We start from the raw sequence: 17,800 nt of genomic DNA, 5'->3' as shown, positions 1-17,800 counted from the left end.
TGCGGCCCTGCAGGTTGAGTTTGAATTGGGTGGGTCTGAATATTTCCGTTATGCTCAGGTTCGTCAGGCATTAACTTCAGAGTGTTGGATGGTCATTTCCGGATAGTACCATCTCCCTGGTGTATAAAAAATTGATTAATCACAGGGTGGACCTACTGTTGAAACTGCGAGATCAATGGACCCGTGATGGCCTTGAGCTGGATGATGAGGACTGGCAGTCTGCGATCACCTCCCCCAAGGAGGTCGCGATTCCGGCACGGCTCAGATTAGTTCAACTAAAAATATTACATAGAGTATGTGTCACGGGTCCCCGTCTGGTTCGCATGGGCTTTTCTGAAGAAGGTCTTTGCCAACGGGGTTGCAGGCAGCTGGGTACGTTTCTCCACTTTATCTGGGAATGCAGGGAAGTCGCTGTTTATTGGAGGAGGGTTCACAAGGTTATTCAGGAAGTCACGGGGTGGCTCTCTTGCCAGAAGCCAGGCGCTGCTTGCTAAATGTCTGGGAGCACACTGACCATAACGTTGCTCAAACTCAATGGGTGACCCTAGGGGCTATGATCGCCAAACGTAATATCGCACAATTATGGGGATCCCAGAGGCCCCCTACCCTTGAGGTGTGGATGGAAAACATGGATTGGTGCATGTTTTGGGAAAAAACTGTGTACCTGGCTCGGGGTCGTCCCCGGAAGTGGCACAAAATATGAGGTCCTTGGAACCGATATAGAGGTGACATGTGTACCACGAACGACAACTGCCCTTGATGTCCCGCTTTCCCCCTGACCCTGCATTTCTTCTTTATTGCTTTAAGGTTTCTGATGCTCCCTCCTCTCCTTACCCCCATCACTGTATTGATTATTTCATTGTTGATCTAATGATGTACCACCTTTGCACAGTCTATGCACTTCATGTAATTTGTTGCTGCCTTGCTTGTTCTTTCAAATAAAAAGAAATATAAAAAAAAAAGTGACAGATGGAATGCTTGAATCAATCTCAGCCACTGGTAATTACTCAGGCCGCATCCCAGTCCATTGATATTTTGCACAGTGCCAACACAGTTTGGACCCAGCCATTTGCAAATCAGTCTTGACCCAGCTTCAATGCGAACATTCCAGCATGAACTGCCAAGCCAGGTCCTCCTTTAACCGGAACACAAGCAACCCAGGACTGGTTTTGCCGTTGATTTGGCTGATCAGTTGTGTATAGCTTGGTTCCCAAGGCAGAATGTGCACGAGATCCACTTCTGGGCATATTCGTCCCACTTAGAGCGCATTTCCTTTTCTGCTAGCCGTATCTCTTCCTTGTGGGACTCTTCAACTTGCTGACTCCCTCCCTTTGTCCTCCCGGACTCTTGCCTTTCGTGGTTCCTGTCTTTTTTTGGATCACTAATTTACCCTGGTATTGAATATGTTCTCTTTCTGTAATTAATGCGATTTTCTTTTGCCGTATGTTCCCCCCCTGTTGACCTGCCAGTTCCGACCCGCCTTCTGGCCCCCTGTCCCTTGTTGCCCTTTGACTAAGCACTCCTTCTCCCCTTGTTGGGGAAAGATCCAATATTCTAACTCTGGAGTCTCAGTGACCCCTCTGAGAGAGTTCACTGCGTCAAGGGAACCATGCACAGCTGAGGCATGGTATGCACCCCATACCAAAGCACTCCCTCTCCCCTTGTTGGGGAAGGATGCAGTAGGTAGGCCTCAGAGTCTCAGAGACCCTTCTGAGAGAGTCAACTGCGTAAATGGAGCCTCACGCAGCGGAGATGTGGGAATACCACTACTTTCCCTGGGATCACAGCTTACCGGATCTTGGACGAGGTTTTTACCCATTTGCCAGTTTGTGCCCCCTTCACCCCCCCCCCTTTTATGCTCTCTCTCACCCTCCCCTACCGCTTTTCCTCTTTCATTCTTTGTCTACTTCCTCTGCCCCATCTCCCCTCCCCTTAATCTCTCCCCTTGCCTGCTACGCCGCATAGCCCCCTGTCCCTTGTGCCTTTAACTAAGCACTCCTTCTCCCATTGTTGGGGAAAGATCCAATTACTTATACTCTGGAGTCTCAGTGATCCCTCTGAGAGAGTCCACAGTGCCAAGGGAGCCACTCACAGTTGAGGTATGGTATGGCACCCCTTGCTAAAACACTCCCCCCTCCCCTTTTAGGGGAAGGATTCAGTATGTAGGCCTTGGAGTCTCAAAGACCCCTCTGGGAGAGTCCATTGTGTAAAGGGAGCCTCTCGCAATGGAGTTCGGGGAATGATGCCACTTCCCCTGGGATCACAGCTTACTGGACTTTGGACGCAGCTATTACTCGTCTACAGGTTTGCGCCCCCGTCAACCTACCCCTCTTCGTTCATGGTGTGTCTCTCACCCTCCCCCTCCTCTTTCCCTCCTTCATTCGCTGTACTTCCCATGCTCCTACCCCTCTCCAATTAATCTCTCCCCTTGCCTGCTTTTTCCCTTACGCATATTTTCCTTATTGCTTGTCTTGACCTAACCTGTAACTATGGTCTGATACTCATGTAAAGCGCTCTGATACCTCCGGGTCTAGCCAGCGCTATATAAAACCTTTCAAATAAAATAAATATACAAAAAAAGTGATGCATAGTATGCTTGAATTACTCTCTGCCACTAGCAATTAATTGGGCCGCATCCCAGTACATCATTATTTTGCCCATCATGCCACCTCAGTTTGGACCCAGCCATATGAAAATCAGTCTTGAACTACAGTAGCTTGGATTAATTCAAGCATTCCATCAGACACTTATTTTGTATACTTCAGGGAACAGATCAAAACAAGGGTGGCTTGAGATATTCAGGGGCATGCACTCTATCAAAATATGGGTTAGCCCACAAAGCGCTAGTTAAAAGGTCCAACAGAATCTTGGCATGCAAGAGAAGACTGTGTACTCTGGAAACAGCCAATGGCTGGCAGAGAGACCTCACTCAATGATAAATCAACAGAAAACAAACAGCCCAAAGTAAATGGATCACATAGTTGTACCTTCTATATCCTGTTCATTACAAAGGACACCAAACAAATCAAGAAACACACATTCAGGCCATGTATGTAGGAAGGCACACAACTTACTTTTCTTTTTCTTAGTTCCGCCCAATGCTGAATGAAGAGCATTAAGAAACCAGGATAGGAAGTCCACACCATCGCCTGGAGACAAAGAAGGAGAAAGGTGTAAAGCAGAATTGGGGGGGGGGGGGGGGGGGGGGGGGGCGGGGGGCGGGGGGAAGAGTTCAAGACAGGAGAAGAAAGAGATAAAGAACGAAAAATAGAGGAAGAGGAAATTTGGAAAATGGATGAAAGCAGTGGCCAGTGAGGAAGGAGAGGAAAAGATTTTAAAAACTAAATTATTATGAGCATAGCTAATGGACAAGGCAGAAATTAAAACTGCAAAGGCAAGGAAGATGAGACAATGACTGCATTAAAAGAGATGTCGCCTAGGTATGTGTCACCAATTAGGGCGCTTCCCAAATGGCCTAACGCCAATGGAGTTATGGCTTCGAAGAGATCGAGCATCAGCAAGGGAGAGTAAATCCAGGAAAGTTCTACACTGGGAGGGCAGTGTGTGTATAAGGACTGATCAGACGAGGACACTAATGATGAAGAAATATTGATAAGATAGGGACCCTAAGATAGTGTATTGTAAAAAAGCATTTGTATAATCTTAATATTCCATGTAGGGCGCTGATGCCTTATCCATACAGATAGCAAGCTACCCTGTGTAGGGGGTAGTTTGTGTTTTGAGACTGTATAGAAAGTGTTTTTGTTCCTCATGATTACCATGAGGTGTGGTTATCGTGTTATGGGACGTTGCGCCCGACGCTGTGATGGGTGAGGGTGTGTGAGAAATGGATGCACAAATCATAATTCTAATAACGTCTAATAAGGTTAGTCACAGGGCTGAGGGATGAGGGATGCTGTGTGCATGTATATGCAACATGCACCAGCCAGGGATGCTGTTGAATGAGTTAAAGGATACCAAAAGAGCAAGAATGGGAGTTTGTGAAAGAAGCAGTTGACATGCATCATTTTATATTATTACTTTTTTTAAAGGCAGGGATACTGCCTACTGCTGAATATATACATTCCATGAAGAAGAAAGGAAGTGGAAAAGCAATCATGGGTGGCAACCTGTGAAGAAACTGCACACACTTCAAAAGGGCCAGATTTGATTCAACCTACTCCTGCTAGGATGAAAGAAACATAAGTTTTGAGCAAGGGTTCACACCCCAACCCCCTCTCAAACTCTCGAAGGGTATCAAAAGGCAGCTAAGCCAAAGTTGTGTCATTGGTTAATTTGAGGGTGAAACAAAAAGAAACAGCACTGGTGGCAAGGACAATAAAGTTATGATGCACCAAGGGGAACTAATGCAAAGGGCAAACAATATTGTGTTGTACCATTGAACAAAAAACTGATGGGAGAGAATACAAATTGTCACAGCGTTTTTTTAAATGTATTTAAGAGGCCACCAATGTGGGTGGGGCACTAATGGGGGTGATGCACCCAGCCATAGTGCATGTCCAAGCCCACCAGGTGAAAGGCACCTCCAATTATCCCCTCATAGTCCTTAATTCTGTGGCAACCGAACATCAGCAGAGCATCCAGTGACTTACACATTCAGAAGGAGGAAATCCCACCCTGCGAACGTGGCCACCAAGTGGTATAGCCCAAACCTTCCTCAAAACAGGACATTAAGGTTTGCACAAATCTATAAAAAAATATATACCTTGCTTAGTGATCTGGAAGGTCTTCTTACTGCACAGTACCACGGCCTGCAGCATTTCGTGGGGTGAGACATGAGCCTTGAAGTTGCGGGGGTTCCAAAGTTTGCGCATTAGCTCGCCAAATCGCTGCACCAACAAGAACATTATGTCACCAGGTGGTCGCTTGATGGTTCTGTAGTTCTCCTCCTCCAGAAAGTAATTCCGCAGGGGAGGCACATTTGAAAGTGCCTGTCAAGGAAGGAGGGAGACAGTGAGTGGTATAGCAACATTATCCACAATCCGACAGGTAGAGAGCCACTCACTCTCCTTAAACGCTCCTTAAAACTACAATGCAGATAGAGATCATTCCTACTGAAATAACCTTCAGTTAGAAACACCCCAAGAATCAAATTATAAGGCAGTGATTTTAAAACAATGTTCTTGAAATCAAGGCACTAAAAATAATCAGCGTCAAAGACCAACAGGATAGTGATCCTTTCGGACACACATAACTAAGAAAAAGAACTATATAAAACTTTATAAATAAAAAAATCACCACCAATAGACCCTTACTAAACAGGAGCACATTTTTAGAGAGAACAGGAATATTTTAGCCAGAAGTTATAAAGGGAATACTACTTTAAACCTATGGGAGAACATACTACTGACTTCATCAATGCTCATTTCCACTTGGTTGGCAATTCTTCAATTACAAGACCTAATGATAATATAGAGGTTACTGCTACCAAGAACAAAGATTTGCAGATTCTTATCCTCATTCAGTTCCCTCAAATAGCTCAAGGAGTAGATTCTCGGTGAGCAAACTCAGAGACATTAACACCCGTTCCGCAAGAACTTGACTGCAATTGGATATACTCCAAGAACAAAGAGCCAAGCCACACACTGTGACGACCCTCTGCTGTCACCTAACATCAAAGGAACTTCCACCTGCGGGCTGTTTACTTCATAAACACAAGACACAAGTCAAGATGGTATGCAGAAATTGGTGGACCAATAATTTAACACACCAAGAGCAGAGTCAGAAGAGTGAAGAATCTGGCTTGTTTTCAAAAGTCATGCACAGGCCGAGCTTGAAATTGTTTGTCATGTAAATCGTGCAACAACATGTTATAAAACTATGATAAAGTCTCTTCAAAATGGAAAAAAAATGTGTATTTGTTGAACATGTGAGCACGTTTTACCTTAATACATCAGATAATATCACTGCATTGTGAAGCATTTATTACAAGTGATGGCTTTTAAGCATGAATTTAGAAACATTCATTCGCTCCTGCCCCCACGACAATGTCATTAGTGAATTAAAAGGCATGCGTGTTGTCAAGTGCACCCTATGTAGCCTAGATTATATATGGAGCAACATTTGAAGGTGCTCTCATACAAATAATGAAGAGAAGGGAGACTGTGAGATAAAATATTCAACTAGAATCACACAGGTTGGCCAAACAGGGAAATCGAGATCGATTCAAGTTTTTCTAGTTTCAAATTGTGCAATTCAGGCACTTGATGTTCATCCTGTTCTCCGGTCTTACATCAATGGTTAATGCTTTTTCTTTAATTTTTGGCGCATGTTGTTACAGAGTGGTTAAAAGAAAGCTCAGCTTGAATTGGGCTCAAGGTTACATGAGGACCTTGAAATAACCCAAAGTAAGGCATCAGTCCCGAGCCATAAGTGGCTTGCCCACCTCTTTCAGTATGTACTTTATTATTGAATTAGATGCAGAGATAGGCAGAGGGGGTGGGGGGGGGAGAGAGAAAAAAGACATTAAGGTAGATAGCCAGGCAGCAAAACAGAACAGCAAAGAGACAAAGAGACTTACAGCTACGTAGCCACAGTTGAGCAATGTGGTATCATTGATTCTCTGCGCATTACTGTCAATGAGTATTACTATGTTGTGGGTCTGCTGGTGACCATTCAACATTGCTCAAGGATTAGTACCTAAAACTTTTTAATGCTTGAGTGTCACAGCTGCCTATCACATAACCCAAGGAGGCAGCTCAAGGAGCATCTGAGCCAGACTCAACTGAATGTGCTTTCATTCATATAACATGAACAGAACATGACGCAGAGTTCTACATTTCTCCCAAATGGTGTAATTTCAAGTTAATCGCCAGCTTCATAACCAACATAAAACAACAGCCTACAACATGTGCTATCTTTCACCAAATCAGCTTTTAGTATTCCACCAATCAAGACCTTAAACTAGCCAGACCCTTCAACCTGGTTAGAAAATGTAGCAGGCCTTACCTGGAGTACGGCGTTTGCATAGTCGTTGGCCTTGATATTATTTAGCCCCACGATTCCTGGAAGGTAGGTAGTGCCATCATATGCTCGGGAAAGCTTTGCTTGTTTGTCTAGGTTTGCTATCAGCTGGCGGGTGAAGGTGGGTTTCAGAACATACTGCGAAGAGGCAAACAAGATTCTCATATAAACAAAGCACATAAAGTGGGTACACAAATATGGTTTAGCTATGGCCTCTTGTAACTAAATGAAGCATTCACTGCTCCGGTGGGCTTTGTCTGCGCAATAAAAATTACAAATAAATAACTAAGGGCTAGATGTAGGTAATTGTAATTTACCGAATCGAAAATACTGAATTTTACCAATTCGGTATTTTCGAATCGGTGAATGCAATGTAGATAAAAAGTGTGGAAAAAATACTGAATCGTTAAGATTCGGTATTTACCGATTCGGTAATTGCCATTCATTCCTATGGGCCTGGAGGCCCATAGGAATGAATGGCAATTACCGAATCGGTAAATACCGATTCGGTAAAATTGGGAAAGAGTCAAGGGTGGCAGGGTGTCACTTTGAGACCCTGTTGCACCCCCGAATAGTGCTGGTGTGCACATGTGGCACACATACATGCCCTAAGGGCATGTATGTCTGTCACATGGCACAGGTGTAAATGCACATATTTGCATTTACACAGGTATTCGTTATTTACCACCAACTAATAGGTGGTGGTAAATAACGAATCGTTAAAGCACAAAAGCACTCTTAAAGTGCTTCGTACATCTCATTTACCGATTCGGTAAATACCGAATCGGTAAATGATGATTCGGTAAATACCGAGTCGGTAAATACCGAATCAGCAAATATATACCACCTACATCAGAAAAGGCTATTACCGGTCGGTAACGTCCGATTTCGGCCGTTACCGACCGGTAATGGCCTTCCTACATCTGGCCCAAAGTACAGAGACAGAAAAAGAAGAAACACTAAGCTCAGTGAATGAAAGTAACATTGAAGGATTGTGGCAAGATTGAGTGGAAAACAGGATAAGCTATTGAAAAGGATTATACACACCAGGCGGAAAAAAGCAAAAGGTTGGTGATTTAGTGATGGGCAGTAAAAAGAAGTGCACTGAGAAAGGACACATCAATGCACCAAATAAAAAGGCAAAAAGCAAAAGAGAAATATTTCAAAAGCAATGTTGCATGCTAAAGAGAAATTGACATAGATCAGATATAAGCAGTGCCCAAGATGTAGAGCAGGGAGACACACAGTTATCTAGGAGATAAATAGCATAGATATGGGCACAGCATGAGGCATTCTAAAGTGAAACACACACGGCTCCGTTGTGGACTCTGCGCAGAAAAAATGGTAAGAAAGATGCAGTCAGTGTTCAAGTATCCTTAGTGACAGGCACAAACCTGGCTCATCAGTGAATAGTGCCGGTGACTTACTGACGGGAGATGGGCATGGTTTATTTACAGGCATTTTTAAGAGGCATACTGAAGATATTTACATAGGATTCTGTAATGGCATAATGCATGTGACATACCGAGTGGAAATATGCAGGCCTCAGCGATGCACAGTGCCCGAAGTATACAGAAGAGAACCCTAAAGACCTCACCCAAATGACATTTGTAAGGAGGCGGCACATGCAGATCAACTACGGACACTACCCAAAAAGTACATATTTTTCACTCAAGCAGTCAGATCTAGTAAATAAGGTTGCACCACTGAGACCAAGGTGGTTTACATTTCAATCACGCAGTTCCTTTGATTAATTGGCTGGGGCATAACAAGGCCACCTCTGTGTTATTAATTCATGTAGCTCTGCATTATTAAAACACCAACAAAGACTGTAATAGATTCTGTTCAATCTGTGCTGAAAAGCCCAACATTGAGCCACGGTTTCCCAGAGGCAATTTTGATAAGAGACTTCAATCTTAACTAGGTGGTCTCCACTTCTGTAAAAGGTCATGGTGCCCGTCTGGATATTCTTTGGGGTGGTAAACTTTTCCATCCACTCAACAAGAGGATCTTGAAAGCTCCACCCATTTATACATCCTTTTGTCACTTGAATGGGAGCACTGTATTCGGTACCCAAGAAATTGTCCTACGGTAGAATGGGCATGCGACCAGGTTGTGTTTTAGCCCCACTCCTATTTGTATGATATATTAATAACCTCCACCCCTTCTTACTACCACTACCGATGTCCCCAAGATCCAAGGTTCTTTTCTACCAGCTTTATTATATGCTGATGATGCCATGTTGATGGCCCACACCCCAAAGGCGCTATTTTTTTTTAGGGCGCAGCTTTGTTAAGTTTATGGCATCTTTAGATTTGCAAACACATTTTAACAAATCTTCTATTATGCTGTGTGGCCCAAAGAAATATAACATGTCATCTCTAAAAGTAGGTGACTCTAGTTTACACTTTACAAGCAGGCTCCGATCTCTGTACTGGGGAGAGTACATGACATTGTTCTGTATTCTGTCCATCAATTGTTCTTTTTGCATTTGTCACCCCGAGTGTGACGGGTATGCCCAGACTTGGGTCCGGTGCTCTCCATGCCACTGGAGTCAAGCTATCCTGGCTGATGAGGGGTGAAACCCAGAAACCAGTCGTAGGATGGTTGTTTCCAGTCCAGGGAGGACCTGGCCTGGCAGTTCAGGCTAGTCTGTTCCCAATGGGCACAGGGCCAAGACCGATTTGCATATGGCTGGGTCCAAACTGTAATGGCATGGGGAGCAGAAAACGATGGATTTAGGCCCAGATCTCTGTACTGGGGTGAATGTATGACATTGTTCTGCATTATGTCCATCAATTGTTCTTTTTGCATTTGTTGCCCAAAGAAATATAACAAGTCATCTCTAAAAGTAGGTGACTCCAGTTTACACTGTACAAGCACAGTTTCATATCTTGGCTTAAACTTTAGCGATAATGCTTCCTGGAAAGCACATGGCACACTGCAGGAGCAAACTCTCTAGGCCATAGTCTCACTACTTAGCCTACCTCGCCCTAGACATGGGAGAGCTCTAATCCCTCTACTACATATCTACAGGTCTCAATACCTATCCATTGTCACCTATGGGGCCAAAGTTTGGGGAATCGAGAACAGTCACCAAATCCAGCTTGAGGAGCACATATTTTGCAGAAAGATTTTGGGGGCACCGATTTTCAGTTCCAACTTTGTGTTGTCACAGTGAGTTGGGAATCCTTTATGTTGAGGATTACTTTGGTGAACGCCCATTGCTGCTTTGGCTGACAGTCTGGAACAATACAGAGGGAGCCCTCATGAAAGATTTTATAAAAGATTGCCTCTACCGTGACAAAGGTAGAAAAATACTGTGGCTGAAGTACATTGAATCTCATATGCACAAGATAGGCTGTAAATAATTGTTTGAGAATCCTGGGGGCCCTCACACTATTAATAAAAAAAAACGCAGCGTGCCAGTCGCCCTCCCTTCCCTGTTTCGGGGGAGACGTAGGCCCTTGGCTTTGCCCTCCCAACCCCTTTATCAATAATTAATCGTGTAGCCCGGAGTCTATAAGTGTGAAGTCAACATGCAAATTTTGCTGCAGGGCCTCCTGCCCCGTTGCTCATTTTCCAACGTACAATCTCGCCAGCCAAGTTAGGGCGTGTCTCTGTTTTGTAGGCCTGTCGATTAGTCTATATGTCCTTAGGAAGTGTGGGCATGTGCTCCGTTGCGTCTTTGTGGAAGCTGCCTGATTGATACCTATCGTGGTAGGGCAGACTATCTACCCAATGATGGGTCCTTGTCTAGGAGATCTCTCGCTTCTTGGCCAGATGCAGTCTGTTTTTGGTCTCTTCCTGTTTGCCTTTTGCACCTTTCGGATTGTTCTGTCCTCCAATAGGCCGCCATCCATCCAACCACTCCCAGGCCGCCTCTGGCTTAGTGAAGAAACACATTTTGCCCTCGGCCTCAACCCCGAGTTTAGCAGGAAACAGCATAGCGTAAGTCAGCGCTTTGTCTTGAAGGGCTTTTTTGACTTAGAGAAAACTTCTTTGCTGTCTCTGCACTTTCATAGTGAAGTCTGGGAAGAATGTCATAATATTATTTTTGCGTTTAAGAGGAGGGGCACAACGTGCGGATTCAGGATCACATCCCTGTTTAGAAAGTTAACGACACGTGTCAGTATTGGCCTGGGAGGGTGTCAAGGTTTAGGTTTTCCACCAGGTACTCTGTGTGCCCTTTCAATGGAGAGTTATTTAGAGAGGTTTGGGGGTTGCAAACACCAAGTGATTTAGTTTTCTACAAATAAATCTATGGCGTGACCTTCGGCTCTCTCAGGGACCCAAAGAATCCTGACATTGTCCTTCTGGCCCTTCCTTCATAGTCATCTAGTTGGTCCGCAAGAACCTTGCTGGTGGTTTGTAGTTCACATACTTGTTTTTCCAGTGCCTTAGTGCTAGGGGCGAGACCCTGGGTCACTCCATCCACCTCTTTCACTCAATCGTCCATTTTCCCAAGGTCAGCATGGATCAGGGAGATTTCGGTGGAGATTGTGTCTATACGGGATTTGGGAGGCATACGCACAGTTGTGGCCGCTTCCAATATGTCCTCTAGGGTGGGGGTCCTTTGTTCCGCCGGTGCGTGCTGCGATTCCAGCACAGTGTCAGGCTGAGCACTTGCATTCTCCTGGGGCTTCTGCCAGGAGAACTTATCCAATTCAGGTTGGAGCAAGCCATGCCCTCCTTAGCTCCCAGACATGGCACTGCTTGTAATGAATGATGTTGGGCAGTGCGATTATACGAGGGGAAGGGCCCGAGGGTATCACCACCGCCGGGACAGGAAATCGTTCCCACTGGCCTGTCAGCTTACGCCCTCTTGACTCACTTCGACGTTGATATGGTCATCAGCCTGTTGGCCATCTTTGCAGCAACGTTTTATGAGGGGGCTCAGCACAGTCACTATGAGCCGGTGATGGTGAGATGTCTCGATGGCTAGTGACAAAGCACGCCGACCGCCACCCACCGTTGGGTACAGGGGGCTCTTTGGCGGCACCCCTTGCCAATATGCAGTATAGCCGTATGCGCGCCTCACCCCACGCGGCCAAAACAGAGCTGTTTCGCTAGTCAGAGTAACCACCACTAGCACCCCACTATCGTCTCCCTGTGGCAACCAAGCATCTCCCAACAGACTGTAGCGTGCTTTACCTTCAGTCAAGGCGGGCGGCCCATTCAACTGCTGCCCTGCAGGGCTGTTCTCCACCAAGGGACAGGTCCCAGCCGCAAGATCCAAGCAGCAGCCACGGGCCTGTGGCGAACTGCAAACAAGCCCCGCTAATCGCCAGCCCAGTCTCCATTCTCATTGAGCCGCTCTTTATGTCTGTCCGATCACCCATGTCCGGGGCCTGCCACCATGCCCAGGTCGCGAGCCTCAGTGGGGGACGGTCCAATACTCTGCTCGTTCATCCAGGGTGCTCCTGCCAGCGTGAGCTATGGCCCCAGTCTGGGTCATATAATGGCCTCCTGGTACGTCGGTGGAGACCACTGTCAGGCAGCGCTGTCTTCCTACACAGGGTGTGTCCCGGCTGTGATGGGTCAGTAGCGGCCGCAGGCCTACAATATATAGCTGACACTCCCTGGGAATCTATAGCCACTGTTCTTCCAGTTCCGCTTTCTCACTAGGCCGCTCCCTTCAGCCACGCAATTGCTTTAGCTCGCGGCCCCTCACCGGACCAAGGCTGCGAGGTCCCCTGTGACCTGGACAGGCACTCAGTTCGTCTAAACTGGATGATCCCAGCCAGCAGTGTCCACAGCACCGGTTCGGGTAAGCTGGTGACTCCAAGGCACAGACTGATGAATGGATTTTCAGGGTCTTTTGGGATTTGGAGCTGCGTTAGTGTGTGGTCATCTTTCCCCGGAAGTGGGCCACGCCCCCCTATAAAAGGCATTGCTGTTTTTAATGCCAAGAGCTTAAAACTCTCGCAAATGTGAGACCACTATAATGGTGGCCACGCCCCTCTTTTCAGACACTTCTCGGATATTCAGGTTACCGTGAGCAGCGTCCAAACAAAAGGGCGTGGCCCTCATTAAAGTGAGAGCGCGTACAGCACTTTTACCCAAAGTAACAAAAAAAAAAGTAATTTCAAAAGGTTCTGTAGCGCAGCCGCTAAAGTGAAAGCGGCCTGAGCTGGTAATGAAAAAATAAATACACGGCCACTAAAGAGAAAGCGACTGGTGATGAAATAATTAAATAGGTGCAGCTGGTACAGTGAAAGCGGACCGTGCTGTATATTAAATAATTAAATGAGCGCTGCCGCTATAAAGCAGACTGCGCTGTAATTTGAATAAAAATACATTACTATTAAAATAAAAGCGGGCGGGTGTTGCGATGTCGTGGGGGGAATAGCATTAAAGAAAATAGTGCTCACCAACTTATAAAGTAGACCATGTAACAACCAAAGTAAAAGGGCCAGTCTTCATGCAAGGTTACAAATGACGACAAGGCGGTACTAAGGAGGGACTAACAGGCCTATGTACGAATCAGAAGCCAGCATTTACGATGGGCAATGACATAGGGCAATGACATAAGCCAATGACAAATATGGGTAGAAAGTGAGAGGGGCTTCAAGTGCATACTCCAATACAGCAAGTCGCAGCGCATGCGGATACGCATGCGCTGCACAGGCTCGACCTAAAAATTGTGTCACTGAGTGCATAAGAGCCACTGTCTGAAGTGGGCTGGCCAACTGCTCAAGCATACAGTTATGAGAAGCAAAATTTAAAATAAACAAATTACAATCCTATAGAAAGAGGGCTGATCCAAGACTAACATCCTTTTGTCAATGCTCTGGATAATATTTACACACTGGTACTGACAAATAATGTTGACTGGCTAGATTAAGCATATTAAGTCCCTTTTACACTAAGACAGCAACGTAAACAGGAGCAGACCACACGTCTAATTATGTATCAACAGAGACAGTGGTCCCTGGACAAGAAACAATAAATCCAAATAAATATAGACTAAATAGTTCTATATCATATGTCCAGCCGGACAGTTTAATTTCCAATGAATAGAATATATATAAGAATCAGTGTGATACAAGTGGGACACCAGCCGGTGCCCAACTAACATACTCACGGGAAAACGAACAGGGGCATTTATAGGCAAATTATAGGGGTCTGAATATCATAAATCATACAGACAATACATATTATACACATATGCAATTAGTAAATCACAAAATAGTTATGCATTTAGTGTATTCAGGTCAACGACGTTTCAAACCCAATTAAAATACAAGGTTCATCCTCAGGACAACAATAAATTGCCTAATGAACACAGGTATAGACAGTGCCCACACTGTGGGATTATTTTGCCAATATAAACATTTAAGGGAAAAAAATGAAAAAAGGGGAAACAGGGAACGAGTTAAAACCATATATATGCATGTCAACCATTTAATGCATAAAAACATATTAAGACTACATTCCGGCTAGTCCTACGAAATTGTGCACGTGACATCAAAAGTGTTGGCAGCATGCGCGGCCTATTAGAAAAGTGACTGTACATGCAATAATTTTAAAAGGTGAATGAGACGGCGAAGGGAATTAGAAAGTGATTGTGCAGGTGAGGAAAACAGAACAATCACCCGCTGCCCAGATGAACGCTCAACCATCAGGCTACATCAAGTGACAAGAGAATATCAATAACACGGAAAGGTTAATTTATTAAAACCGCAATGATTCTAAATTGTGATCGGAGCGGCCGAAGGTCAGGAAGGTGCTAAAGTGACACGTCGGATGGAATGGGGAGAGTGAACCTCAGACATGCAATTGCTCGCTATGAGCAAAGCTTACCCGGGGAAGCCAAAGTTGGCTCAGTGGTTACAATAATGGAATGTGGCAATATAGCATTCCTATGGGGAAGGAAACAACAAATTTAGGAGTGGAGCGAGGGGTATGATAATACTAACAAGTTTGCTACGAATGAGCGTTGCATACCCGGGAGCCGCTATGACAGTATCACAATATCGTGTAATTTCTATGAAAGAAATAAATAATGATACGCTCGGCAAAGGAGAAGTATAACGATATGGCTGCTAAACACGGGCAGATTCCGCTTACCGTATCTATTAGGGGCACAGGTCCTCAATGGGGGTCCTTGTGAGTCGTGGGAAAACCTCACGATCAGGAGAGAGCCGTGGTGATGCCGGAAATGGGGCCATTTTAAGTCACATGGTGTCAGTTTGGCCAATGGAATTACGAAGTGAAAGTGGCGGCCATATTAGCACGGTTAGTAAAGTGAAAGGATCGGCCATTACTAAGTGGTGCAAGTGAAGAGTGGGGATGTGAAAAAAAGGACATAGAAGTGACATGTAGCAAATGGCAGTGTGACTTATAGACATTATTGCAAAGCTGGCCCTAGAACAAGAGGACAAACCATTATTGCAAAACAGAATAGCAACGCAAATTCTAGTCCATATTCTGGCATTCAGATTAGTGAAGTCCAGTCCTCCATCCTGTTAAGGCTACTGTGAAGGCTTTTAGTCTTCAAAATCCAATGAAGTTCTTCCTTATTTAGGAGACGTTGTAGATCTGCACCACGAGGCGGCAACCTGATCAAAGAGATGATTGTCCACTTGAAGTCCAATTCAGTATGTGAAAATTCAGTAAAATGGTCCACCAAAGGAGCATTTGGAGTCTTGCAGCGTATTCTGCTCCTATGTTGACACATTCTCAATCTCACTTTCTGGGTTGTCTGCCCTATATAGATCTTTGAACAGGGACAAATTATAGCATATATGGCATTTACACTATTGCAATTGGAGAATCAATCCGTACAAGCTTAACATCATTGAAAACAAAATCTTTGCCCTCAATAGTAGTGTCACACATTGAGCAATTACCACACTTCACATGCCCAGTCAGGTGGGGGAGTCCCCATAGGTTTTCCAGTGTACCATTTTGGTCTGGGATAGGCAATGCTGCACGTACAAGATGATCCTTAATATTTTTGGACTTCCTAAAGGCAAAAAGGGGGTTTTCAAGTTGGAGACGCCCTGCGTTAACCACAGGCCAATGTTTCCTGATACTTTTGGTGACAGAATTGGATGCTGGTGAAAAGGTGGTGACACAAACCAGCCGGTTCTGTGTCGTCTTGGTTTTTGGTTCAAGTAACACATCCCTGGGACAGTACCAAGCACGCTTAAGGGAGGAATGGATTAGTTTCCGTGGGTAACCTCTCGCCCTTAACTTGGCACTCAGTGCTTTTGCCTCCTTAAAGTAATCCTCCTTCAGATAACAATTTCTACGTAGTCTGAGAAATTGGGAGTATGGTAATGAGTCTCGAAGGGCACGTGGATGGTGGCTGTGGTAACTCAAAAGAGTGTTCCGTTCGGTGGATTTCCTATATAAACTCGTAATATGAATTCCGTCTTTCTCCTGTATATTGAGATCTAAAAATGGAGTACTAGAGTGACTAGTGGATATCTTATAAGTTAAACCACTGCAATTACTATTGAGCCAATGTAGGAATGAAGGGAGTAACTCTTCCGAGTTGGTCCAAATCATAAAAATGTCGTCGATGTATCGCTTCCATAGTGTGATACCACTATGGAAGGGATTAGTAGACGTCCGAATGCGTCCGCATTCCAGACTGTCCATGTACAGAATGGCCAAATTGGGGGCAAAAATTGCCCCCATGGAAGTACCTTTGATCTGGCCAAAATATTGGCCGAACAGGAAGTAATTTTTGGTCAAGCATATCTCAAGTAATTGTAAGATAAACAAAGTTGGCATTCGATGTGGCCTAGGGCGTTTGTTGAGAACGTCTTGAATGACAAGGATGGAGTCATTTTGGGGGATATTGGTATACAATGACTCCACATCCAGAGTACACAGTACACTGGACGTGGGGTCAAAGGGATACTCCTCTATTATATTAATCATGTGCATAGTGTCACGTATGTAACATTTAGTGGTTAGTACACAGTCTTTGATGAAATGATTAACAAATAAGCCTAAGGGTTACAACACCGAACCACAACCGGACACTATGGGCCGTCCCGGTGGGTGTTCAGCGTTTTTGTGAACCTTCGGGAGTGTGCACATCACTGGTATCCTTGGTGATTTAGCGTTGAGGAACAATAACTCCTTATTACTTAGAAAACCACACTCCAAACCTTCAGTAGTGACCTCAGATATTAGTTTCTGTATGTCTTTAGTTGGATTTTTAGAAAGTTTAACATATGTTCTGGGTTGTCAAGTTGTCGCTGAATTTCAATCTTATAAGTATCCAAGTCCTGCATAACAATACCTCCGCCCTTATCGGCAGGTTTGATAATAAGATTAGAGTTGGATTTCAAGCTTGTGATCGCCTTCTTTTCCTCCAGTGAGATGTTGTACGGAATAAAAGAATGGCGTTTTTCAAGGTTGGTTATGTCATTCAGGACAAGTTTTTCAAATGTGAGGAGATCAGCAGGGACCATATTGCCCGACGGTGAAAAGGTCGAAGGTGGTCTGAAAGGAGTACTTGAGATTGACAAAGGTTGGGGGTTTAACAGAAAGAAGGCATGCAATCTCAATTTGCGGAAAAACCTAAGAAGTTCGGTTTGTACTTCCAGGTAGTTCGGGCGGATGCTAGGGACAAATGATAGTCCTTTACTTAACAGAGATAACTCACTGTTGGAGAGTAGATGTTGTGTAAGGTTGAAAATTGGGAGCGTATTATTGTAGGGTACAGTCTATATCTGTGTTCATTAGGCAATTTATTGTTGTCCTGAGGATGAACCTTGTATTTTAATTGGGTTCGAAGCGTCGTCGACCTGAATACACTAAATGCACAACTATTTTGTGATTTACCAATTGC

The 17,800-nt window shown here is 44.7% G+C and overlaps 1 protein-coding gene across 3 annotated transcripts in view; it reads right to left on the bottom strand.

The window, feature by feature from the left end:
• USP39 (ubiquitin specific peptidase 39) overlaps window positions 1-17,800 on the bottom strand; it is a 92,250-nt gene that overhangs the window by 46,508 nt on the left and 27,942 nt on the right. For all 3 annotated transcript variants that reach the window (XM_086943381.1, XM_086943380.1, XM_086943379.1), the window contains exons 5-7: window positions 6,970-7,122; window positions 4,727-4,952; window positions 3,075-3,149 (exon numbers count right to left, since the gene is read on the bottom strand). In XM_086943381.1, the coding sequence (XP_086799507.1) occupies window positions 3,075-3,149; window positions 4,727-4,952; window positions 6,970-7,122 (454 nt within the window). The remainder of the gene's footprint in view (window positions 1-3,074; window positions 3,150-4,726; window positions 4,953-6,969; window positions 7,123-17,800) is intronic.

Source organism: Lissotriton vulgaris, chromosome 11 (genome assembly GCF_964263255.1).
Source record: "Lissotriton vulgaris chromosome 11, aLisVul1.2, whole genome shotgun sequence".
Taxonomy (NCBI): Eukaryota; Metazoa; Chordata; class Amphibia; order Caudata; family Salamandridae; genus Lissotriton; species Lissotriton vulgaris.
The sequence above is the reverse complement of the archived record's forward strand: the minus strand, read 5'-3'. Positions and strand labels throughout refer to the sequence as shown.